We start from the raw sequence: 26,965 nt of genomic DNA, 5'->3' as shown, positions 1-26,965 counted from the left end.
TAACAAAAATTGTCATGACATTCAATGTTTGTATCAGATCTATAAAAAAAAAAACAAATTATGGTTTGAACAAAGATGAAAGCGTAAAGGGGGGCAAGCTAGTAGAGGAGCATTTCTGCACTAGATGTACAGTAAAACATGGCTTTCTCCCCTTAGTTTGAGAAGAACACAAAAGCTGATTTGCTGCTCAAGGACCTCTATGTGGAAAATGCTCACTTGATAAAAGCACTTCAGGTCACTGAAGAGAAGCAACGAAGGGCTGAGAAAAAAAACCGGATCTTGGAAGAAAAAGTTAGAGCTCTCAACAAACTAATCAGTAAGATCACTTCAGCCTCCCTCTCTGTGTAAAGACTGCTTGTTTCCCTGGAATTCATTTTGAAAGAGCATCTTTTAAAAATGAGCCACTGTGATGCCGTAATTTTCTATGGCTCATAGTTCATGTATCCCTGGACATATGAGCCAGATGCTGGGGAAATAGACATGTTGGAAAAAGACTACTTTTTAAATTAGTGGTCCTGAGTGATTTCCTGGTAAAATTCCCAATTTCATTCACTGGTGAAATCAAGTTATGGGGCTCTCAGCCACGAACGACTAAAAGAAACTGGTAAAACAATTTCTATGTTGCACTTTTGACTTTGGCCTCTGAGAAAAAATGCAAAATTAGGGCTCTATACAGTTTTGCCATTCCACTGTTACTGTTTTGGGTTTAGTCCTCTCAATGGTGGGTCTATAAAAACATTTCAGAAAGGCTTTCATTCACTGTGACTGTCACCCAGCAGTAAAGGACAAAGGAGGGAAAGTCTCTTCCGATGTTTGGGAAGTCCTAATATAAGTCTATGGACTCAGGGATAATGGTATTTATTGTGAATGCAATCTTTTCCTCATTGAAATATCATACTGGAAATTCTTTTACATGTTTTAAAAACGTATAGGTTTATATCCAAAATACAAGTAAATTATGGTCTTTTGGTTTATCAGAATAAACTACTGTAATATGAAGAGTCACTATTTGCAATAAACTTCTATTAAAATTGATTTAACTTGTTTGTTTTTAATATAAGATTTCAAACATAGAAAAAGTTTTATAAGAAATACTCCTGTGTCCATCAACTAGATGTACTAAAAACATTCTGCTACAGCATTTATTTTTAAAAATTATTTATTATTATTTATGCCTATAGCATCTGGTCTTCCTATGTGGTCTCCCATCCAAGTACTAACCAGGCCTGACCCTGCTTAGTTTCCAAGATCAGATACTGGGCTTGTGCAGGGTGGCATGGCTGTAGACCATGGACCGTGGCTCCACTGGGTTGTGAACTCAGGACCTTTCGTGAGTAAAGCAGACATGCTAACTGCTATACTATGGAACTACATCCTCCACTACAGCATTTTAGATAGAAGTGCTTCCCCTAATCTCACTCCCCTTCCTGGAGGCAACCACTATCCTGCAGCTACTGCATCCTGTCCCCTGTACATTTACTATATGTGTTTGTATGAGAAAAATCTTAAAGTACTATATAGAAAGCTCACTTCTTGGATAGGAAGACCCAACAATATTAAACTGATTAATGTACTATATTCCCAATAAAAATACAAGTGGGTGTTTCCTGCTCCAATCAACTACTTGTCCCAGAATTGAACAGTTCTAGTTTATATGTACAACTAGATAAGCAAATTAAATAATCTGGGAAACTGAGAAAGGAGCAATGAATGGGGATTAGTTGCTACTAGTTATTAAAATAGCCAAGTCTCAGTGGGTTACATGGGTATATACATTTGTCAAAATTCATCAAAGGGTACACATCATTCACTTTGGGCTTCTGGCTAGGACTGGAGTGGCAAAGAGATTGGATCTAATAGACCTGAACAACACTAACAACCAACTGACGTTTATAGAACCTAACAGCCAACAATAGCAGAAGTGCACCTGGAACATTTACCAAGCTAGACCATATTCTGGGCCTTGAAACAAGTCTCAAATAATTAAAAGGATTCCTGTCATATAAAGTATGTTCTCTGAACAAGGTGGAATTAAATTAGATATCAAGAATAATATCTGGAAAAATCTACAGATATTTGGAAACTGAATAACACATTGCTAAATAACCCACAAAGCAAATAAGAAATCGGTGGGGGAAATCTGAAAATATTTTGAACTAAATGAAAATGAAAATATACCAAAATTGTTGGGGTGGAGCTAATGCATTACTTTGGAAAAAATTCATAGCACTTAATACCTAATTTAGAAAAGAAAAACCTCAAAATCAGTAACTTAAGTTTCCACCTTAAATAGCTGGAAAAAGAGCAATTAAACCCAAAGTAAGAAGAAAGGAAATACTGAAGATTACAGAGGTCAAGGAATAGAAAAAAAATGGGATTGAAAAACAATATGCTACAGATTAAGCCCAGCCCCATGGCCTGTTTTTGTAAACAATTTGGCACAACCAGAGCCAGTGGCAGCCACTAGAAACTGGCCTACAAAGTCTAAGATACAGAAAAAGTTCATTGACTCCTACAATAGAAAACAAATGGAAAAAAAAGCCAATGAAGCCAATAGCTGGTTCTTTGAGAAGATTAATAAAATTGGTAAACCTCTAACCAGGGTAATCAGGATAAAGAGACAAATAATTTACCAGTAGAAAGAATAAGATTCACTACCGAATCTACAAAAAGTATAATAATAAATGCATGTTATGAACATTAGGCCGATAAATTCAGTGGAACAGATGGGAATTAGCAAAAAGCTCATTCCAGAACAAACTGAATTGCTCTATTGCTATAAAAGAAATTGAAATTGTGTTAACTTTCCTACAAAGAAATTCCAGGTCCAGATGTTTTAAATGTGGATTCTACTAAACATTTATGGAAGGTATAATACCAAGTTTATACAAACTCTTCCAAAAAATTAGGAGGAAGTATTTCCCAACTCATTCTATGACAAGGTTACTCTGGTCCTCTTAGACTTAAGACTAGAAAAGAACACTACAATCCAATATCCCTCATAAACACAGATAAAAAAAAATTCTAAACAAAATTTTAGCAAATCAAATCCAACAAAGTGAGCTTATACCGGAATGCAGGGTTAGTTTAACACTGCGGGAAAAAAATGTATCAAAGATCAACATCTCTCCCCAAAGACTCATACCCAGATGGTTCTATAGATATTAAAGCTATTTAAAGGGTTGCATTTCTACTTAAAATAGGCTAAGGTACAAGTACCAAATCATTTTACATACTAGACATTGACACCAAAGCCAGCTGTGGTGGCCACTCAGTGTTCTCACCTGTGTGGTTCATGAAGTCCCTTCACTGAACTGGGCAGCTGTAACCATATGCACTGATGGGATGCAATATGAGTGGTAGTCCAGTACCAGGCCAAGCGTTTCAGAGAACTAGCAGGGCCCACTTCCATCCTCTTAACACTGTAGGAGTCCTGAGCTGCCAGTTAAGAAGTCCAGCCAACTTGCTGGAGGGAACCATGTGGAGATAGAGAGAGACCACACAAGAATGGTAGGTGGAGCCACTCAGCCACCATCTTGGGGTCAGCAGAGCCCCCAAGTAAGATCTGTCGAACCACCAAGCTGAGCCCAGACAACCACAGAATTATGACAGCTACTAAAATGGTGTGATTTAAAGCTGATGTTCTGGATGGGTCATTTGTTTCACAGGAACAGATAACTGACAACGCAAAGTATAGATATACATACAATTAGCAAACATGCCCCTCTTCCAAAACACTAGAAATGAACATGACTCAGTTACGAAATTCTCCAATAAAGTAAATCAGATATTGCAGTTCACTGAATGATTAATACAGCATGGCCAAGAAGAGTGTAGCCTAAGGAATGCAAGTAGTTCAACAATAGAATTCTATTCATATAATTCATAACATTAGGGAATTAAGTGAGAAACCATATGATCATCACTCAAGTTCTAAAAATGCATTTGGAAAAATCATATTTGCTAATTACTACTTTGTTTTTAATTATGGTATTGAATTTCTTTGGAGGCTTCAAGTTACACGTGGGAAACCATCAGTTTTGGTATTTTTACTGGAGAAGCATGGGATAGAAAGATTGAGAAAGGAGACTGTGGCCTTCCAATCAGGTCATGAAAAAAGATAAGCTGCCAAAGGGGATGAAGATAAGGCACATGCAGAAGAAAAGGGACAAATGTATGTATACAACTATCCTTTTCATGTTCATAATGGTAACCACAGGCCAAAGATTTAGAACCAAAGTATATAACATAAAACAAGAAGGACCAGAGAGAAAACCCAAAAAAGCCAAACGAAATCAAGAAAACAGAAACATAAGAACAAGGAAGCAATGGAAACACTGAGCTAACAGAAAGCAAAAGATAAAACGGCTACAAGAAGACCTCATATTTCAATAATCACCCTGAATGTAAATGGACTGAACTCACCAATAAAAAGGAACAGAGTTGCAGAATGGATCAAAAAACAAAACCCAACCATATGCTGCCTCCAGGAGACACATCTCAGCTCCAAATACATAGACTCAAAGTGAAAGAGAGGAAAATGATATTTCAAGCAAATGACATTCAGAGAAAAGCAAGAGTAGCAGTACTAATATCAGACGAAATAGAACTTCAAAATAAAAAAGGTAAAGGAAGATACTGACGGACACTTCATAATGATAAAGGGAATCATGCACCAAGAAGACATAACACCTATTAATATCTATGCTCTCAATCAGGGAGCCCCGGAATATGTAAAGCAATTACTAACAGAACTAAATGGCGAAACACACCAAAACACTATCATAGTAGGGGATCTAACTACCCCACTGTCAGTTAGGGACAGATCATCCAAACAGAAAATCAATAAGGAAATCACATTCTTAAATGATATTTTAGACCAACTGGACATAATTGATATTTACAGAGCCTTCCATCTCGAAACAGCTGCTTATACATTCTCAAGAATCGACCAACATACTGGGACACAGAGATAGCCTCAACAAATATGGGGGCAGAAATCATATCAATCATATTCTCTGATCATAATGCTTTGAAACTAGAGATCAACCATCAAAAGAAAGCGGAAAGAACCACAAGTAAATGGAGATTAAACAACATGCTACTGAAGAATAACTGGGTCAGATAAAAAATAAAAAGATCAAGAGATACATAGAAACGAATGATAATGATAGTACAACATATCACAACTTTTGGGACACAGCAAAAGCAGTCATAAGAGGAAAGTTCATATCATTACAGGCCTACTCCAAAAACAAGAATAAGCCCAAATAAACATTTCATCTAAAAAAAAAAACTAGAAAAGGAATAACAAATGAAGCCTAAAGTCAACAGAAGGAAAGAAATCGTCAAGATTAGAGCAGAAATTAAACTGAAAACAAAACAAAACAAAAAAAAAACAATAGAAAAAATAAATGCAACAGAGATGGTTCTTCGAGAAGGTTAAGAAAATTGACATACCCCTGGCTAGACTCACTGAAGAAAAAAGAAAAAGAACAGAAACAAAATTAGGGATGAAAGGGGAAATTACGACAGACATTGCAGAAATACAAAGGATCATACGAGAATACTATGGAAAAGTATAGAACACCAAATTCAATAACCTAGAAGAAATGGACCAGTACTTAGAACAATACAATCTTCTTAGACTGAATCAAGAAGTAGAAAATCTAAATAGACCAATCAGCAGTATGGAAATCATCAAAAACCTACCAGAAGTAAAAGTCCAGGACCAGAAGGCTTCACCAGTGAAAACTACCAAACATTCAAAAAGATTTAATACCTATTCTCCTCATACTTTTCCAGAAAAATCGAAGAGGAGGCAGTACTTCCCAACTCATTTTATGAGGCCAATATTACCTTGTTACCAAAACCTGGTAAAGATAACACACACACAAAAGACTACAGACCAAGATCTCTCATGAACATAGATGCAAAAATCCTTAATAAAATACTAGCGAACTGAATACAGCAACATATTAGAAAGATTATACACCATGATCAAGTGGGCTTCATCCCAGAGACACAGGGAAGGTTCAACATAGCAAATCAATTAATGTGATACTCCACATAAACAAATTAAAAAATAAGAATCATATGATCATATCAATAGATGTGGAAAAAGCCTTCGAAAAGATACAGCATCCATTGATGATCAAAATACTTATCAAAATCGGTATAGAAGGAAAGTACCTTAACATAATAAAGGCCACCTATGACAAGCCCTCAGCCAACATTATACTTAATGGTGAAAACTAAAAACCTTCCCTCTAAGATCAGGAACAAGGCAAGGCTGTCCAGTATCGCCACTGTTATTCAATATAAAATTGGAGGTCCTAGCAAGTGCTATCAGGCAAGAGAAAGATATAAAAGGCATTAATATAGGAAAGGAAGAAGTCAAACTGTCACATCTGTGGATGACATGATTCTCTATATAGAAAATCCTAAAGACTCCACAAGAACACTACTAGAAACAATAAGCAAATATAGTAAAATCTCTGGACACAAAATCAATGTTCAAAAATCCATAGCATTCCTATACTCTAATAATGAAGTGTCAGAAAAAGAAGTGAAAAAAAAAATACCTTTTGCAATTGCACAGACAAAAAATACCTAGGAATAAATCTAATGAAATATGTGAAGGACCTATATAATGGAAACTATAAGACCCTATTAAAAGAAACCGAAGAAGATACAAAGAAATGGAAAGATATTCCGTGTTCTTGGATTGGAAGAATCAACATAGTTAAAATGAGCATATTACCTAATTATACAGATTCAATGCAATCCCCAACAAAATCTCATCAGCATTTTTTTATGGAACAAAAAATCATCAGATTTGTATGGAAGCCCAAAAGACTTCGAATTGCCAAAGTCATCCTGAGAAAAATGAGCGAGGCTGGAGGCATCACTGTGCCCGACTTCAAGTTATACTATAAAGCGACAATAATCAAAACGGCATGGTATCGGCAGAAAAGTAGACACTCGGACCAGTGGAACAGAATCAACACTCCCAAAGTAAACTCATATTTATATGGGCAAATAATTTCGACAAAAATGCCAAAAATATACATTGGAGAAAGGAAAGCCTCTTTGATCAATAAGTGGTGCTGGGAAAACTGGTAAGCCACCTGCGGAAGAAAGAAACTAGACTGCTGTCTATCACTACACATCAAAATTAACTCAAAATGGATTAAGGACCTGAATATAAGACCTGAAACAACAAAATGCATAAAAGAAGACATAGGAATGAAACTCAAGGACCTTGGACTTAAAGAGGATTTTATGAATTTGACCTCAAAGGCAAGGGAAGAGCAAAAATAAATGAATGAGACTACATCAAACTAAAAAGCTTCTGCTCAGCAAAAGAAATCGTCGACAAGGTAAAGAGAGAACCATCCAAATGGCAAAATATATTTGAAAGCAACGCCTTCGATAAGGGCCTAATATCCAAAATATACAAAGAACTCATACAACCTAATAACAACCAAAAAGCAAATGATCCAGTCAAAAAATGGACAGAGGTCCTGAATAGACACTTCTCCCTGGAGGACATATAAATGGCCACCAACTATATGAAAAGATGCTCAACATTGCTAGCTATTAGAGAAATACAAATCAAAACCACAATGAGATACCATCTCACACCTGTTAGAATGGCTATCATCAACAGGACAAGTAATAACATGTTGGAGAGGATGTGGAGAAATAGGAACCCTCATACACTGCTTGTGGGGCTGCAAATTGGTATGGCCACTATGGAAAGTGGTATGGAGCTTCCTCACAAAGCTCACAATTTACATACCATATGATCCAGCAATCTCTCTATTGAGTATTTACCCCAAAGACTTGAAAACTCATATTCAAAAAGATATATTTTACACTGATATTCATAGCAGCATTATTCATAGTGGCCAAGACATGGAAGCAACCGAAGTGTCCTACAATAGATGATTGGCTAAAGAAGCTGTGAAATATTACTCAGCCATAAGAGATGAAATACTGCCATTTACAACATGGATGGACCTCGAAATAATCATACTAAGCGAAATAAGCCAAACAGAAAAGGTAGAAAATCACATGATAGCACTTATATGTGGGATATAAAGCTAAAAGGAACAAATGAACAAGACAAACAGAGACTCATGGACATGGACCTTGGACTAGTGGTTACTAGAAAGGAGGGGTGAGGGGAAAAATAAAATAATAAAATGTTAAAAAAATTATGTATATATACTATAAAAATAATAAATAAATTGGCATTTAAAAAAAAAAAGATAAGCTGCCAGCTATTAGCAGCAGTAGTCAACATTTTTCTGAAAGTTCTAGACAACAAAATCAAGGTGAAAAAGAAATGAGTTTGTATAAATAGATGTGGTCAAGTGATATCATAATTTGCAACTTTCATACATCAGCCAGAGCCAGTTAGAAAATATAATAAGAAAAAAGATTCCATTGATATTTGGAACAAAAACTAGAAAATAACTAGGAAACCACTCAAAAGAAATAGGATTGTACTTTACATTTGTAACCAGCTTAACAGCACATGGGATGGTGGTATTTAGCAGGTAAAGGGGGAACTTAACTTTCATTTTCTACATTGTATATTTTTTTAACTACACATATTACATTCACAATAAGAAAAAAGTGGTTATGTTTAAAATTCTAGCCACAATTCTAAATAGCCTGTCATGTAAATCAATAAAACCTCTAAAATTTCAAATTTTCAACTAGTATACATTAACTTCAAATAAGAAATATACTTTATTTGGGGAATTAAACACAAAAGAACATTGTATAATTTAAGGTCAGAAATGATGGTGAGTTGGCAACATGGTATTGGCCTTCACAGTCATTTATTCTCACAGCTGACTCATGTGGACTTGAGGGCTCACCTATGTGCCATAGTTCCATGTGCTCTTAGGAGTAAATAGGAAGGAGGTGACTACAGGCCTACAGTTAAAAGATTATCATCATCCATCCTATTCACTAGGGAAATTTTCCTTACTTTATCAGCAGAGATTTAGAAGACAATCTGATCTGGCTCTGAAAAGTATGGGAAGACATTATTTTTTTCTTTTTTTACAAAAAAAAAACCATTTATTCAGCATCATGATCAGACTATCACATTTAGCAATCAATAACATGGGTGCAAAAGAAAAAATTAAAACACTTTGTAGGAATGTTTTTATACTTTGCATAGAACAGAAACAAAAACAACCTGTTACACAATTAGTCACAAATATACTCCAAGTTTTTTGCCCATACACACGAGTATTGTCCAACACATGTCTTCTTTGTAGCAGCTAGGCCCTGCCACCACTGTGCTTGGCCGAGTTCACAAATCTGTTATAACTTATAGCTTTCCTGTCACTTCTCTGGCTCTCTGGGGAGAAATTATTTTCAATAATGAAAATAATCTGCAAAGGGCAGCCTACTGACCTAAGTAGATCTATTATAAAAACATACAGATCCATATCCTAGGTAAAGTATCTCTATAACTTGATTTTGGCTAGAAACATTCCCCTATATAAAAATGAAACTGCATCTATAGTGTGTATGAGGTACCAAGCTATCCAGTCTTAAATTTGAATGCCTATTTCAGATTACTGGCCTGGTCACAGAGGGGACTAGTTGGGAAAGGCCACTGATCACCAGGCAGGAACACTCTGAGCCTCTCAAATGCTACCATTCACAGTTCTTTGGGCAATGAAACTGCTTTCCACTTAGCTGACTGACCCTTTGTGTGACTTTTCTGTCAATATGAATCTGGAGGGAAACTGTACAAACTTTCTTTCCTCACCCTAATTTCTATTTCCCTTTCTAAACTGGTGATACTGGCATTAACTCCACAAGCTCACAGACAGGCATGAGGCAGAACAGCCACCACTGTTGGAAATGTGCAAAACACTGTGTCCTTCCTTTTTTCCTTCCCAAATAGTCACACAATTGTCATTAAATATTACATATGCTGAAAATTTTTATAGACCATCATCTCCAGCTGCCCATGTGATTTGGAAACACATATTCCAGAAAATCAGCTCCCTGATACACAATGCACACTATCAGAAACACAAGCTGCACCGGGACCTACTTTCTCTCTAAACGGCCAAGTGAAACTCTTTTTGTTTAAAAGATTCTAATGTAATGTTTACTTTCTTTAAAAGAAACGCACATATACACACTGTTATAACTGTAGGAATGTTATGATTATAGATACAGATTACAAAAAAGAGGAATCATGTACAATATAAAAACAAACCATACTCTTGAGCCAAATTTAGTACTGGTTATATTAAAAAATGTAAATTTTAAAACCAAAGAGGGGTGGGGCGAGGGTGGGTAGAGAAAGAAGTGTAGAAGTTTCTGTGGATGTGTTCAGCCTCGCACCACAGAGAAGCTTTTTCGTCCCTCAGCATGAGGTCATGACAGGACATGCTCCAGAACACCTTGTCTAATCAGCTGTTCACATTTCCACCGAGGTAGAAAGTGCTGAGGGGAACAGGTGGAGGAGAGAAAGAGAAATTATTGAAAAAGAATTTCAAATTACATTTTACATCATTTAAAAGCAGCAACTGATTGCACATTTTTCAAATTCCAATAGTATATATATATATATAGTTAAAAGCTAAACTTAAAGTATATTTGCTGTAAGACCAATGAAAGAATATCTCCATTAAACCTTTTCTAGGATTTTGTCTGAACATTTATTCTAATAACATTGGCAACTTTTCTCCTGTACTTTTCAAGGATTAAAGTATTTGCAACCATGAAGTATATGCTTTTCGTGCAATACAAGAAGACACCTGTACCAAAGTAAAATTGGTCCTCCATATCCTGAGAGGATACCATTCTCATTTTGAAGTGGAAAGGAATCTCCTTGTCCGATGTTCTCTTAACACATGGGGGCTTAAAACAGAAGTGAACATTTTCTAAACTTTGGAGTGTGAAGGTACAGGAAGCAAGGCAGAAAGGCTTTCCAAACTCATGGGTGACCCAAAGTAATGTCAAGGAAAAGACACATACTTGGGTGAAAATGAAAAGCAGTATATTAGAAGGTACAGAGCAAATGCTTTGGAAAATCACTGCAATAGAAGAGATTATCAAAAGTATTCAAGAAAGCAAAATTCAAAAGTAACTTCAGCGGCACTGTGCACCTAAAAGTCCTTCCTCACACATTTGAAGGACTTATGTGAGACCCGTGACCAAATAAATGCAGCCAAGCCAGTCATCAAGACACATGGTGCAAGGATTATTACCTAACTTAATGAATTCTTCGCAAGCCTTTAGAATGTAAAATGTTTAAAAAAAAAAAGGGGGGGGCAGGAAGCATATTGAATTGTTTAGTTAACAGTTATTCCAATGTCTTCTAAAAAGTTTCTCATTTCTAGTTTGCCATATTGACAAGCATAAATGAATGTATGGTAAGAAAATGTCTCTATTAATGTTTATTATAGATTCCATAGAAAACATTTTAGATGTGGTCAGACATTTTAGAAGCCCCTTAATATCAACTATAGTAGATTCCATGTTTCTTAAAATTTCCCCCCTTTTAAATTGAGGGTAGGGTGACAGTGAGAACAAAAGCATCATCAAGAGGAAGGCTTCTGCATGGTCCACACAGAAAACAACTATTAGCATAAGAACAGGTAGAAGGGGGGCTCAGCTGGGTTTCCACTAGCCCCAGCCCTACCCAGGTACTCCCTGCTGCTGAAGAATCACACCACATATAGTCTGAGCACATACCCAGTAGGAAGATCAGCCATAAAGCTTAAGAAAGAGATTCAGCCATAAGATGTGATTTAGGAAGAAGTGACATTTTCTCACATCTTGCTTTATCTCATGGACCAAAGCTTCACATTAGGTCCTCCACAAATACAGATTTTTATGAGAACATTAATTTATATTAGTAACAATTCATTAATATTATTCAATTCATTAAGTATACTACTTCTAAAATAGAAGTAGGGAAATTTTGCCTTAATTATCAAAGATTTTAGAGTACCTTGAAAATCTGTCTTTAAAATATTTAACATTTGTTTTACAAACTACTAAAAGCCCTGAGAGTACTCATCTGCTTAGGGAAATAAGCCCAAGAACCACATGACCTGAAGCATTCTTTTACTCTGCAGCATAAACAGACTTTATGTTTTCTGCCACGGTTCTATGTTTTTGTCACAGTTGATAACAAGATAGGAGGCAAAGAGAAAAAGAGTAGGTTTCATTAGGTCACTTTTCCTCTTGTACTGTTACTACAGAAAATTGAGATAAGATTTAAACAAATTTAGCTGATGTGAATTAATCTAATGAGAACTTCTAAGGAAACAATATATTGAGATTCTTAGTAAGAAAAACAGTTAAAGTTACAACTTCACAATTTCAGTCTTTCCCCATTAAATTATGTTTATATATTACTTAGAAATTTTTGATCCATATCACTATGTTTGCTAAAGAACTAGGATTTATAAGGTGAAGTATAAGTTAAAAATGAGTGCTTATCACTTTTTTAATTAATTATAATTTGAAGAAAAGAGCTAAATCCAATATCTAATAGTGCCTTAACTGGAATAAGGCCCACTATGATAATTTCCCTGGAAAATGCTTAGTGTTAAACACAAGCAATATTCCAGTAAATGAACCTTTTCTTACTATATGCAACATCTGCCTCAACATGTCTTTATATTTAGAAAAGTAGTCTTATATTAAACATAATGCCTAAGTATAAATAATCAACATAAGGTGAAGTTTATTTTGCTACTGATATCAATACTTCCATCATGCAACACTCATAAGATTTAAAGTATCTTAAGAAAAAAAATACCTGGCTATTTTTTTTTAATAGGACTGAAGTACCATCGTCAACTTCAAATTCTCCATAGTCTTTTAGACATCGCACCTGGAAGGAAAAACTGATGTTTTATCTAAATTATTTTTAATATGTAGTGACCATAAAATAAATAAGGATTATGTAAATACCCACATAGTAAAAGTACTAGGCTTTCTTTCAGTTTGTTCCTTCTCTGTCTACACAGGCCTAGTACTCTACTGGGATATTTTAGTGGTTCCAGCAGTCTTGTTTTGATGGGGAGGAAGAAAAGGGCAAAATCTCAGAATGTGTATGTGTATGTCACACTGACGGCAAGGAAAACTAGGGAGTTGCTAAGGGGAGTTATCATTGCATTCTTTCCCCTCTGCAAATCCTGAAATATCAAGCAGTTGAAATATATATTTACAAAGAAAAGAGAATGTTTTAGATCCATTCCAACCTGCCTCCTATGGATCCCTCCCATGAGATAATATCTGAGAATGGGTCATAGGTAAGTCTACAAAATTTGTTTTAAAAAGATTTTTCCAATCTCTTTAGATATTTAGACTCCTTCCCAGAAATACTTAGACGTACATCATGAAAGAGCTGATGCAGATTCATGTTATAAGATTCAGGAGAGATTTTTACTCAGAAGGTAGGAGGTATAAGGAAGCCTTTTAATAACCACTTCCACAACTGCAAAGAAGGGAATGTCCCTACAGAGATTATAGAACTAGCTATAGCTCCAGGAGTTGCCACAGGAAACCAGAATATTTTTCAGTTTTTCAGAACTCAGGACTGGGTTTTATTTTCCTGAGTAATAGTGTTGGTATTAGTAAGGCCAACTCCAGCAGCAAGTTTCAGTCATCTACTTTTCCTAGATAATTTCCTCATATCATATAATTCATCCAGAATCTTACCACGACTCCCCAAAGTATTTTAACTGAGTTCAAGAAATACTATTTTAGAAAAACCCCTACCACCATTATCACCTTTTTACTTCCTTAAACATATTACTGAAAATCTCAAACATATTCAAAAGTAAAAGTAAATAGGCTAAAATTATGAAACTCAATGTCCCATCAACTGGCTTCAACAATTATTAACATCTGGCTGATCTTGTTCCCTCACCCACTTCTAGATTTTGAAGCAAATCCTAGACACAGATGATTTCATCTATGGCTATTTTAGTATCTATTTCTACAAAATGATATTCTTTTTAAAAATATAATCTCAATACTATCTTATTGAAAAATTTAAATTATGAAATATCGTTAGTATCCAAATTTCCTCATTTATCCCATAAATTTTTTTACAAGTTGCCCTGTTCAAATCAGAGTCCAACCAAAGCTGCACATTACATGTTTCTGATATGTCTCAATCTTTTTTAATCTAAAGAGTTCTTTCCCCCTTTTCACTTCTCCTTGGCAATTTGTTAAAGGAACTGAGTAGTTTGTCTGGTAGATTTTGTTGTGAATTCCTGTGAGGTCATTTAACATGTTCCTCTGTCCCTGAATTTCTAAAGACCGGATTGGATCTGGTCTAGTTTTCCAGCAAATGGTGTTATGTATGTCCTGTTGCAAGACCTCACAAAGCACAATGTCTAGCTGTCTGTGCCTTTTTGGATATGTGGACCCCATGAAGAAAGGTTCATTTGACGTATCCAAGAAAATTTTACCTGCTGAAGTGGACTCCCCATGGTCAACGGAGGGCCCAAATTTTATAAATAATAAGAGCCTAGCAGCCATTTGCTGACAGAGACTTCTCCTTCTCACATACACTGTATACCAAGAAGAATCTCAGACTGAACTCTGCTTCATTCACTATGCCCCACTTGTTTACACTATGAGCCAACCACTTCAGGGAAGACCTGGTTTCATCTTTTGACCAATAGACTAAGACCTGCCCTGTCCAACCATAACTATACAAATTATATCCTCATTTGCATCTATACTGACCAACCAGAACTGCATGATTTGAATCAAACAGAACTGTACAATTTGAAAAGCTCAATTACATGAAACAGACCAAAATAGGAACTGTGGGCAAGAATATTCTCCATAAAAAGTGACCTCTAGTGGAGGGGTCTCAGTTGTCTCAGTGGAGCAAACTTTCAGTTTCTGCCTGATACCGCCTCTCCCTGGTTTGCAAACTATTACCTGAATAGAGCCTCCTCTTTTTCACTCCAGTGCCCTTTGGATTTGTTCACAGATGTTAAGACTGATCAGTAGGTCCAGGTGTTATCCAGACCCATTAATATCCATCCACTATTAAGGTCTCCATTACCTTTCCACTTGTTTTAGTAGCTATTTGCCTCCATGTGTTAGGGTTACAAAATGTCATTAATCTAGTGCTTTTATTCTTATTGCATTTATCAGTAGGAATTCTATAAAGAAGAAATTTCCTTTATAAACAATTTGGCTACCTCGAGATAGTTTGTACAGCAAAGGCGGATGAATGCTTGATTACATTCTTTTATTTACTGCTTTTCAAAATGAGTTGCATGCCTTATATTCTCCAAGGGGACCCAAAATTTTTTTAATTCTTATAATTGTTGTTGCTTGGTGTCGTCATACATTAGTACTGCTAACATAACTGATGTGAATCAATTCACTCCAGTTACCATTCATTTTGATGCTCAAATTATCCCTTCTTTGTCCAGTGGGAGCGCCTTCAAACCAATTCCCGTCTTTTGAGCACTCCCCATGTAGTCCTTGATACTTTTTTTGCTTTCTAGGAAGACAAGGTGTTTCATGCTCAGCTTGTAAATTTTTTACCTTAGACCTAGAATTAACTTTTCTTATTTTATTTTTCCAAGGAGTCCTGGTTTCCTTTAGTGGGAAATGGCATTTAGACTCCAAAATTTGGATGGTCATGGTTAGTGGTCTGGTTGTTGTTTCTAGGCTTTGTCAGTGGACAGAGGTAAGAAATACTTTTCTAAAAAAAGAAATGATTCAACCTGAGTCCATGCTGATATTTTAAACTCAAGTTTGGGAATATAGGATTTTCACTTAACTTTTTCATTTTAATATTTGAATCTCTTATTTTGAAAATCTTGGATCCTAGTGTCATACTTTTTTGTTCTATTTTTCAATATATAAACTGTTTCAAAATAATGGCAACAATTATTACCAATAATATGATTACAAAAAAAAAAAAACAGGTTAAAACTTCTTTGTAATTCTTTCGTCCTTAGAATATACCCACTATAAATATATAATCAATTTATGTTTTAAGGTAATTTAAAATCCAGTTTGACTAATCCAAAAATTTAAAACATAGGTTCATTTGTTTCATTTTGCTTTCAAACTTTGTGGGTTGGTTTACCACTTTGACTTAATAATATGTAAAATGTTTACATGGTTCCAAAGTCAAAACTATTAAAACAGTTCTAATCAGTAAATTTTAGCTCTTTGATCCTATTCCCATCATCCCCCTATAAATAGCATTTTTGGTATTGGTTTAAGTTTCCTTTCCTTTTTAATATAAGCCACTATCTATTCATATACTCCCTTCTTAGACAAATGGCAGCATAATCTATACATTAAAGAAAAATCCACTTTTAAGAGATATACTTACTTCAATATATAGGCTTTTTGGAGGTTTCATATCCTGTGTAATATCCAAACCTTCATTTCCTCCCAATGACCTCATATAAGTAGCGAGGGACTTTTTATAATAATTAAACCACTCCATCTGCAAGATGGTCATTTGAAAAAGTTGTAAGACTACAAACTTGCAGAAACTGTATACTTAACGTTTCAAAAATAGCACATATCCCCAAATGGATCACTGCTATAACCATTCATTCATTTAAATTATAGGCATATCTTGTTTTATTAGACTTCACAGATAGTTTTTTTTTGTTTGTTTGTTTGTTTTTACAAATTAAAGGTCTGTAAATATTTCTGAGGTGTATCTATACAAATATTGATTGCCTACTATGAACCAGGCATTGGTATAGGTACTTAGGATAATTCAACAAAATGAACAAAAATCTGTTCTCACAGAGTTTACATCCCAGCATACCTAATCTCAGACCTAAGGAACAGTTCACAGAAACAGAACAATGAAAAATATGCCATTTCAGAATTATAATTTCTTCAATTTCTGCACTGATTTTTCTGAAAACTCTAAGACATTGTTGAGAAAAACGTCTAAATGTCCATCAACTAATGAACAGATTAGATATATATAACCATACAATGGAATATTATTCAGCCATAAATCGAAATGAAGTTCTGATGCATGTTAACATATAAATGAACCTTGAAAACTGGCTAAGCGTGTAAATGAAAGACACAGAAGACCACATATGCATATTTCTATTTACATAAAAATTCCATAATAGGCAAATATATAGAGACAGAAAGTAGATTAATGACTTCTAAGGGCTGGGAAGAGGGAAAAGAAACTGATAATGGTTACAGAGTTTCTTTTAGGAGTGATGAAAATGTTCTGGAATAAAACAGTGGTAATGGATGCATTACTCTATGAATATACTTTAAAAATACCAAATTGTTTACTTTTAAAGGGTAACATTTATGGCATGTGAATTACATCTCAGATTTTTTTTTTTACTGGGAAATTTTTTTTAAATGTGGAATGCTTCACGAATTTGCGTGTCATCCTTGTGCAGGGGCCATGCTAATCTTCTCTGTCGTTCCAATTTTAGTATATGTGCTACCGAAGCGAGCACTTCATTGAGAAATTTTAAAAGATCTAAATATATGGAAGGATATACCACGTTCATAGATTGGATAATTTAGTAATGTAATGCAATAATGCCACTGGATCTATAGATTCAATTCAATCTCAATGAAAATCTTAATTTTTTTTAAAAATGGAACTTGACAAATTGAGTCTAAAATTTATATGCAAGTGCAAAGGGTCAAAAATAGTTGAGACACCCTTGAAAAAGATCAAGAAGGAAATACTTGCTAAAGACTTATTATAAATTTATAATACTGTAACAGTGTGGAATTGGTGCAAGAATAGACAAAGAAAACAGAAGAGAAAGCCCCAATCCAAAATCCAGAGACACTCAATTTATGACAAAAGTGGCACCATGCACAAAGCAGTGGAGAAAGGAGAATTTTTTCAATAAATGGTGATGAGTCATCTCACTATCCATATTCAAATGCGACTTGACTCCTACAGTGAACACAAAAATCAATCCCAGTACTGTAGACCTCCTTGTGAAAAGTAAAACAATACAGTTCCTAAAAGACTACATAGAAAAAAATCTTCATAACCTTAATTAGGAAAACACATACACACACAAACCCTCAGGTTCAATTTGCCAGAATAACACAGAACTCAGAAAAACACTACACTTACAATTATAGCTTTACTGTTACAGTGAAAGGGGTAAAAATCAGAACGAGACAAAGGAAGAGACACATAGGATAAGATATGGGAAGGTCCCAAACACAAAGCTTCTGCTATTCTCTATCAGTGGAATCAGGACATATCACTCTCTAGCACCCTGCTGTGTAATACACACAAAATATTGTCAAGCAGGAAAGCTCACACAAGCTTTGGGGTCCAGAACTTTTATGGAGGTTTTATTTCATAGGCACAATAAATTGAATCACTTGCCAAGTGATTAAGCTTGATTTCCAACTCCTTACTCCTCTCTGGAAAGTTGGACTGATATCAAGAGGCTCAAGGTCCCAAACTTGAGGTGACAGTGGGACTTCCCCCCTCAAATGTGTAGCCAGTTGATTAGAAAAGAGGGTGGCCCTAGGAATGCCTAAATTTATGACTCGTGGCTGTAACTGAAGGAATCAGGCATAGAGAGAGGTCAAGTTACTTGCCCAAGATTAGGCAGTGGCAGAGCCAAGATTTGAATCCAAGTCTGCCTGACTCCAATCCTGAGTCCTCAAATATTGGCCTAGCTTTGTGCCTCACTGAGTGAACAAATCAAGTTTCACTACAAATATTCATGTTGATTAGAAACATATATACACACACACATATATATGTACACATTTTATGAAAATTCTCTAATAAAAATGCCAACTTTTTAATCCTATTGTAATACTTTTTAATCCTAGTGTTATACTATCTTGCTCTACTCTTCAATATATAAACTTTCAAAATAACAGCAATAATATTACTAATATGATTGGAAAAAAAATTAAGATCTTTATCATTCTTTTCATCCTTAGAACACACCTACTAGAAATATATAATCAATTTGTGTTTTAAGTAATTTAAAATAATTCCAGTTTGACTTATAGATCATTAATAAGTAATATAATGGGACTCTTTGTTAAGTAATACTAGTTTATAGCATTTAGCTACCACCATTCTCATCACAGTATACTAAATACAGACCAGAAACTGCTGAAAAACAAGTGTTAAAAACAAAAAGATAAATACTATCATAAAACAATGCCAGAACCTCAGTATTTTCCAAATTCATAAAGTTGAACAACAGTGCTAACTTACTTCTTCAGAAGACATGTGAAATCGTAAATCATTTGGCAAAACACTGCCATATTCCCACCTAAGTGCTCTAATCCGAAGCAATCGGTCATATCTAGGACATTAAAAAGGTATTAGATGGCATAACAAAACGGATATCAGAAGTTGTTTTGATCGGGAAAAACTTAAAGACTCACAACAACCTAAATGTTTATTTGGCTCCTAAGGCAAATAAACCAACTGTAAGAGGACGTCTTTGGGACAATGCAGAAAACATGAACATGGATTGGATAGAGATGCTATTTATTAGAGATACATACTAAAATATTCAGTAGTAAAATGTCATGGATGTTCTACAATAATGTAGCATAAATAAAACATGAAGCAAATATGGCAAAATGTTAAAAATTGTTACAACTATATGGCTCCATGGTGGGGTTCAGAACACTATCCTCCCTAATTTTATCAATATTACAGCTCTTCATAATAAAAAGTTTTAAAATAAAAAGAAGGGAAGAATTTAGAATCTCTTTAAAGAGAGAGACAAATCTAAGAATTTGTTTTCCATTTGAAATGGTTAAATAGGAAACCACATGGAAAATGCTCCATTGTTCTCTGCTACCCCAATCAAGAACTGAAAGGCTTACAGGTAAGCTATAGTGCAACGTCGATTTCTTAACAATGAACAGTGTCGAAATTTGATGGTTGGTATCAAATCACTTCGTCCAGCTGTCTTCGTTTCATTCCTAGTTAAGAACATTTTAAAAGGAAAAGAACAAATATGTATATTTCAACATTAAAAAAAAATTTCGAAGCCAACTAACAATTGACTTACATGCTTGTTTTATTATTATAACCAATTACCCTAACCAAATTATACCTGCCTCTATATTAGGGCTTTTTAAAATATGTTAAGAGATAAAAAAAGCCAAAAGCCAAATAATTTGCCTAAAATCATACTATCAGCATTTCACTTAACTATTTATTCAGTACTTTGCTTTTTTGCACAATGATTAATCTCCATTATTTCCAAAACACAAACATTGTATTCACTCACTTTTTGGAATTCCTTTATCATGCTAGGATAAGAGACAAACCTAATACCATGGCTCATAAGGTTATGGTCCTATATCATGTTTTTATTCTATGTAGTACCCCTTGTTATAATAAAATGAGTTAAAATGGAGTTAAAATGATCCTTCACTCATCATCAAATATTTGTTGATCTTCAACTATGCGCATGTGTTCTTCAGACTGAGGGAGAAAATTTGGTTCTACCCTATAAAATGTACAGCTCCTTAGATATTAGAGAAGTTTTAAAACTAATTGTATAACTGTTTAATGAGTATGGAGTTTCAGTATTATGAGATGAAGAGTTATGAAAATGAATGATGGCGAGGTGCACATTATGAATATATTTAATACCACTGAACTCTATACTTAAAAAGTTAATATTGCAAATTTTATGTTATGTGTATTTTACCACAATTTTAAAAAATGGGGGGGGGAACCCAGATGTACAGAAAGAATGAAAATCTACTTTGGAGTTTTAAAAGGAACCAGATGAATATGAAAAGGATTCCTTTATACAGTGTGTGCTCCATACCCTGAAAACAGAGGCAAAATATAAGCCTCAACCAATCATGTCTTCTATCTAGATCTGTTCTACAGACTTCTGCCACTCTGTGAAAATCAAATTTATTCTTCACATTGTTTACAATATGCTCTGGGTTATAAAGAAATAGCACAAATAAAATACACCCAAGCTAATATTAAAGTACTTTAGTAAGTCTATAAAAACTTCTAAATACAGGGAACACAGGAAAATCGTTCCTTTACTGGACCAAACTCTGTTAGGTCATCTCAAAATATGTTTACTGTTCACTTTTTACCGAGTCTAAGTCACCTCTCTTGTCACTTGGATGACCAGTATGCCTCCCTCTCCTTTCAGCTCCTCTGTCCACTGTCCGCACAGCAACCAGTGTGATCTTTCAAAACACAAATGTGCTACCACCTGTCACACACACTTAAAAATCTCATCTGGTGTTATTATGTTTTGCCTGCTTTCTAAGCTTCAGCCACATTGGCCCTCTGTGTCAGTTTCTTGAGCATCTCACCCTCTTTCATGACTTAGTGACTTTGCATATGCTATTCCCTCCACCTGGAATACTCTCTGCCCACAATAACTGCCTCTCTAAAAACCTATTTTTCCTTGAGGCCTCAGCTGAAATGTCTCTTCCATGCAGAGAACTTCTCTGATTCTTCGATCTAATAATATCTTCAATTCATTATTCTCTCTCCTCGCACTCTGCTGTGTTCCTTCACAGCATGTATCCCAGTTTGGTTCATCTGTATTTAATATCTGTCCTCCACATTAGACATAGGGGTAGAAATGTTGGCTACTATGTTTACCATTGAAATACCAGAGCCTTTTGTCAGCACGTAATTGTTTAGTACATATTTGTTGAATGAATGAATAAACAAATGAATAGCTTGGGAACTTGTTTAAGACTTCATATATGCCTTACATTTCTGAAAACCTGTTGTGATTCAGTTCCTCATTCCATCTATAAAGACTTTTCTATATCTATCCTTAAACACTGTAGTTGAAAATGCTCCTATAGTTCATGAACTCTATAAATCTTATTAGCATGCTACTGATTTCTATATCCAAATAAGTGATAAAAACATTGTAGCTAACAAGGCCAAAGACGAAACCTCATGTCACAGATAACTTCTCTCTAGGTCAAAATCTCAATATCTGACCTATGATTTAGAGGTTGATGTCTTTAAGACTCTTTTGTGTCTTACTCTTCACCAAATCACAAGTACTCATGAAGTTTATCATACAGACCTAATTCTCTATTGTGCCAACTACCATGATTAGCTCTAAATATTCTATAAATCTAGAGTCTTCTCACCTACCAACCTATAGCCTTTTGTAGCACTAGTTCTCAGTGAACTCCACTCAAGCTATTGCAAATCACTACTGCTCCTGCTAAGTTTACTAATTGCCCATTTTCTCATCAATGCACTAAGGTATCTATTAATGAAAACAAGCAGTGGAAACAATATATTTCACTTCGTTCTGGTTTTTATTTGCTCATGTCTCATCTCTTTTAGGTTTACCCTAATATCTTTGAGGTCATACCAGTCAAATAACAAATATTTATTGAAACTCCACCACATGCTACACACTACTTGAATCCCTGCAGATATAGCCGGGATCAATACCAATCCCTATAGTCCTGTATACCTAGAGTAAAATCAGGCTAATGGAGAATTAGAAAAACAAAAACAAATCACATCTAAAAACTGATGTAAGATTATCTGATGTCAATATCATATTTTAAAATTGTTTTAAAATATCAAAACTTACACATCTGACTGGTTTTGTTCATATAAAGCTTTCATCTCCTCCAGAATTTGCCTGAGTCCATCCTCCTAGAACATACAAAATGATATTAATCCCCTCACCAAGTCTGTAGCAATATTCTACCTCTACTACATTTATCTTTGATTTACATCTTATCAAAAAGCAACAGTCCTTTCACACCTACCACAATGGCTATAACAAGTGTTGGTGACGATGGGGAGAAATTGTGCAGGTGGGAATGTAAAATGGTACAGCCTTGTGGGAAAAAAGTCTGATGGTTCCTCAAAAAAATAAACATATTACTATATTATATAGCAATTCAACTCCTAGGCATATACTCAAGAACTGAAAACATACGTTCTTATAAAAACATGTACACAAACATTTAGAGCAGCATTATTCACAAAAGCCAAAAAGTGGAAACAACCCAAATGTCCATGCACTGTTGAACTGATTAACCAAATATGGTATATCCATTTGATGGAATATTATTCAGTCACAAAGCAGTACTGATACATGTATCAACATAGAGGAACCCTGAAAACATTATTCTAAGTGAAACAAACCAGACACAAAGGACAAATATTGTATGAGTCCACTTACCTGAAATATCTAGAATAGGCAAATTCATAGAGACAGAAAGTAGATTAGAGGGGGAGATGGGAAGGTGTAGTTATTGCTTAATAGTTATAGAGTTTCTGTTTGGGGTAATGAAAAAGTTTTGAAAATTGGAGTGATGGTTGCACAACAATTAATTAATGCTATTGAAGTTTACATTTAAAAATAGTTAAATGGCAAATTTTGTTATATATATTTTGTCACAATGAAAAAATGGAAAATTTAACAATAAAAAGGAAAATTACTGACTACACAATCAACACACTGATTAAGGATAATCTTGAATATACTGTGCTGAGCAAAAGTACGTACTTTATGACTGCAACCAGCCCTTTACAGAAAAAGTTTGCATCTCCTGGCACACTGAGTCCAGAATAGGTGAAAAAGACAAATATAATCTGTAGTCATAGAAAAGTAAATCTGTGGTTACTGAGGACTGGAAAGTGGGAGGTAGCTACAAAAGAAAAAAGGGAACCCTTGGGGCGAGAGAAATCTTGATTGGGGTGCTGGTTTTAAGGATGTATGATATTTGTCAAAACTCAAAAATCTGTTAAAATGTGTAAATCAATAAAATGTGACAAAAACCAAAACTCCTACAGAAGCAACATTGTATGGTGACAGTTTGTAAATTATTATTTACTGGAAAATGGTCTTAAAAGGTTACTACCAAAAAAAAAAAATGAACTGTATTTTGGGTTGTACTGCAAGAACAGAAAGGTCAAAGGAGTTTTTATACTATCCACCTTGGGACAAATTTTTTAAAAACCTAAAAATATCCTTGGAGGGATAAAAAGACTAGAATTCTGAAATTCATAAATGTTACACAATAGGTCTGTCAACAATCCAAAAATATGTAACCCATCTACTTTTCCCACTCTATTTTTAGGACCAAAATACATGCATTAACAAAAAATGCTTTGACACTACTTATACAATTAGAAAATCAGCGCCTTAACCCAGCTCAAATATAAAATAGATGTATTTCCTGATGAAAACTGTAAGCAAGACTTCTACCTTCCCTTTCAACAGCTAGTTAAAAAGATCATGGGAAAGTCTGATGTATTAGAACTCAGTTAAATATGCTTTTTATTGGCAAATATTATTTTAAGAAAGTTGAAACTCTTGTAATATTTAATAGATCTGTAGGTATACAAAAGACTAGTGTGAAATAATTTTGTAAAAATACACAAGCTTTCAGATTTAGATTTTTTTTTAATCTGTAGTGGGAATTGTACCTGTTTTATGCCCCTATCTCAGGCTGTAAGGCCCTTGGAGTCTAAGATAATTTTCCTAGGAACTCAAACTATTATTACCAGTTCTGCATATAGAAAGTGGGTAATAATTTCAAGTTGCTAAACACAGCACCATGAGGGAATCTAGAATGAACAAGACAAAGTCCCTGCTCTACACCCACTGATTGTCACCTCTCTCTAAAGAATGATTCCTGAAAGTCTGTGCAAGTCATGGGCCTACTGGCCCTCATATCAATCAGATCAATTCTCAGTCTGCCCCTGCTCAGCTGTGTCAGTGTTCAGCTCCTGAAGGCTAAGTCTTCCAGGCTGCTGAGTCACCTCACTAGCAGGTGGGTTTGTCAGTGAAAGGCATGAATCCAATGAAAGGTACAAAAGGTTCTCCATCAAACTAAGACATAGAAGAGAGAATGATTCTACAACTTCTTAGTCTCGCTCCCCCAAAGTAATAAAGCAACACTTATCTACACATCGCTTCATTCCATCATCGCTACTGAAATTCTCACTGTTGTCTCTTAACTTTTTAAAAGAGGTAACTGCCCTGAAGTTGAAAGAATAACATACTGGAATCTAGGAAATTTATGTTCAAAGTGAGACTCTGCCTCCGATTTGCTATAACCTGATCTATAATTTCTCTCAGCTCAGCTTTCTCATCTGTAAAATGTCCTAATTATCAAACCAGGTGTCCTTAATGTTCAAAAATCACCTTCCCCAAAACACCTCCTGAATTCTGATGTTATTTACTCAGCTCCCCGAGAAGCCTCCCAAGGTCCCGATTCCTCCCCACTCATTCCTTACCCATCCCATCTCTCCCCGTGTTCTAATAGTTACAAGTCTTGGTTTTTTAAGTCATTAAAATGCAGACACCAATTTCAGGACTACACTAGCTAGACACAGTTTGGACTATACCCATCTCTCACCTGGTCCATTATAACCACCCAGAACCATCTCTCCATGCTTTCTTCTCTCCAATACATTCCCCACAGTGCTGCCATAAATGTCCTCAAAACATAAAAAACGATCCAATCACTCTTGTCTTCCAAATGCCTTATGAGTGAATATCAAACTCTACTAGACCTAGAACCTACTTTTGTAGTCTCTGCACACACTCTGGCAGTCATACTTTCTATGTGATCATGTGTCTCTGCTATTTGCTGTATCCTTTGGTGGGTCACATCCTTCTGAGTAGTGACCTCATCCTTCTAGGTGTGGTTCAAATGCCTCCCATCTCTAACCCATTTCGACTGGAGTTTCACCTTTGTGCTCCTTGTCTATACCTCTTTGGTATAACTTACAGGTTACATTCGATTACCTGTTTCATGCCTCATCCCAGCAAAACGTATCCCGCCATCCACATAGTGGCTGCCCTATCTATGATAAGGAATGTAGTCAAGCATAGAATTCAGAGTGTAAGTCTGAACCCAGACTGCCAGGGTTTAAATCCTGAGCTTTACTTCTTATTGGCTGTCACTCTGGGCAAGATAATCTCCCCAAGTCTCCGCATACTTAGCTGGAAAAAATGGAAAACAGTTTTAACCTCAAAGTGTTATTATGAGGACAAGAGATAATGTAGGTCGTGTTTACCACCCTGACTGGGGGTAATAGTACCAGAAAAATAGGAAACCTCATAATAGTGATTAATTGCAGCAGCAGTGGAAAAGACTTAGTCATTATGTCAAGTATTGTTCAGATAATCTGGTATACATCATCTCACTGAGCCCTCACTATACCAAGACTTGGGTACTATTATTATCATCTTCCCCATTTTTTCAAAAGAGAAAACTGAACACGAAGAAAACTTGAGTAATTGACCTAAAATCATGTGACAGGCCAGAATCTCAGCCTGGCTCCAGAGGCCTAGCTTTTGCCTGTTTACAACAAATGCTAGATTATTATCAGGCACCCAACAAATATTTGGTTAAACAAAGGTAGAGTAAGAAAGCTATACATGGAAACACTAAAGGAAATATATTCATATAAGGAAATGCATCTAATAGTTGGATGATATAAACATAAAGACGTTCTTTTTCTTCCCAGACTCTTCTGCAACGTTCCAAAATCTTGGTTCGCGCCTTTGGAACTGACTCTGTTTAGAAAGTAAACCCTCCCGGGAAAGTGCAAGGGAAAAACCGCGAGGGCCCCGCTCCGCCCCGTGGCCCGGCCCGGCCTGGCCCTCCCCGGCAGCCCGATACGCAGCACGCCCATCCAGTCTTCGCGGTCCCTCCTCACATTGAAGGCGGGCAGCTGCCCTTCCGGCGCACGGTACAGCTCGCGGACCAGCTCCATGGCCTTTTCGCATAACATGACGGACACACCCCGGTCCTGTGGCCCTGTCGACCGTCCGCTCTCACGCCAAACGGTCGCCGGACTCACAGCCGCCGTTCTTGGCTCCTGCCGTTCGCAGTTCCACAGCTCCCGGTCCTCGCCTTCGCCTCCGCTCTGCCTTTGGCGCCAAACACGCCCAGCCAATAGGAACGCGCTATT

General features: G+C 35.7%; 2 protein-coding genes and 1 non-coding gene across 13 annotated transcripts in view; 1 reads left to right on the top strand and 2 right to left on the bottom strand.

Annotated features, from left to right (window-relative positions):
- NINL (ninein like) overlaps positions 1-1,035 on the top strand; it is a 143,862-nt gene extending 142,827 nt beyond the window's left edge. For 7 of the 11 annotated variants that reach the window (XM_016124537.2, XM_016124534.2, XM_036229789.1 and 4 more), the window contains one exon: positions 157-348. In XM_016124537.2, coding sequence (XP_015980023.2) covers positions 157-348 — 192 coding nt within the window. Of the gene's footprint in view, positions 1-156 lie in introns of all 11 variants that reach the window. The other 4 variants (XM_016124531.2, XM_016124530.2, XM_016124529.2 and 1 more) reach the window with 1 other exon arrangement.
- A 7,704-nt stretch (positions 1,036-8,739) lies between these two features.
- GINS1 (GINS complex subunit 1) lies at positions 8,740-26,942 on the bottom strand. Its single transcript, XM_016124527.2, has 7 exons — positions 26,711-26,942; positions 22,617-22,681; positions 19,885-19,983; positions 19,262-19,352; positions 16,385-16,501; positions 12,821-12,895; positions 8,740-10,491 (listed from the first exon to the last, which is right to left on the bottom strand). Exons 1-7 carry the CDS (start codon positions 26,783-26,785, stop codon positions 10,423-10,425), a joined length of 591 nt encoding a protein of 196 aa, XP_015980013.1. The 5' UTR covers positions 26,786-26,942; the 3' UTR covers positions 8,740-10,422.
- LOC118610138 lies at positions 17,400-17,504 on the bottom strand. Its single transcript, XR_004953797.1, has one exon. It is a non-coding gene; the product is annotated as a U6 spliceosomal RNA (small nuclear RNA).
- Positions 26,943-26,965: the final 23 nt, after the last annotated feature.

Source organism: Rousettus aegyptiacus, unplaced genomic scaffold (genome assembly GCF_014176215.1).
Source record: "Rousettus aegyptiacus isolate mRouAeg1 unplaced genomic scaffold, mRouAeg1.p scaffold_m13_p_12, whole genome shotgun sequence".
Lineage (NCBI taxonomy): Eukaryota > Metazoa > Chordata > Mammalia > Chiroptera > Pteropodidae > Rousettus > Rousettus aegyptiacus.
The sequence above is the reverse complement of the archived record's forward strand: the minus strand, read 5'-3'. Positions and strand labels throughout refer to the sequence as shown.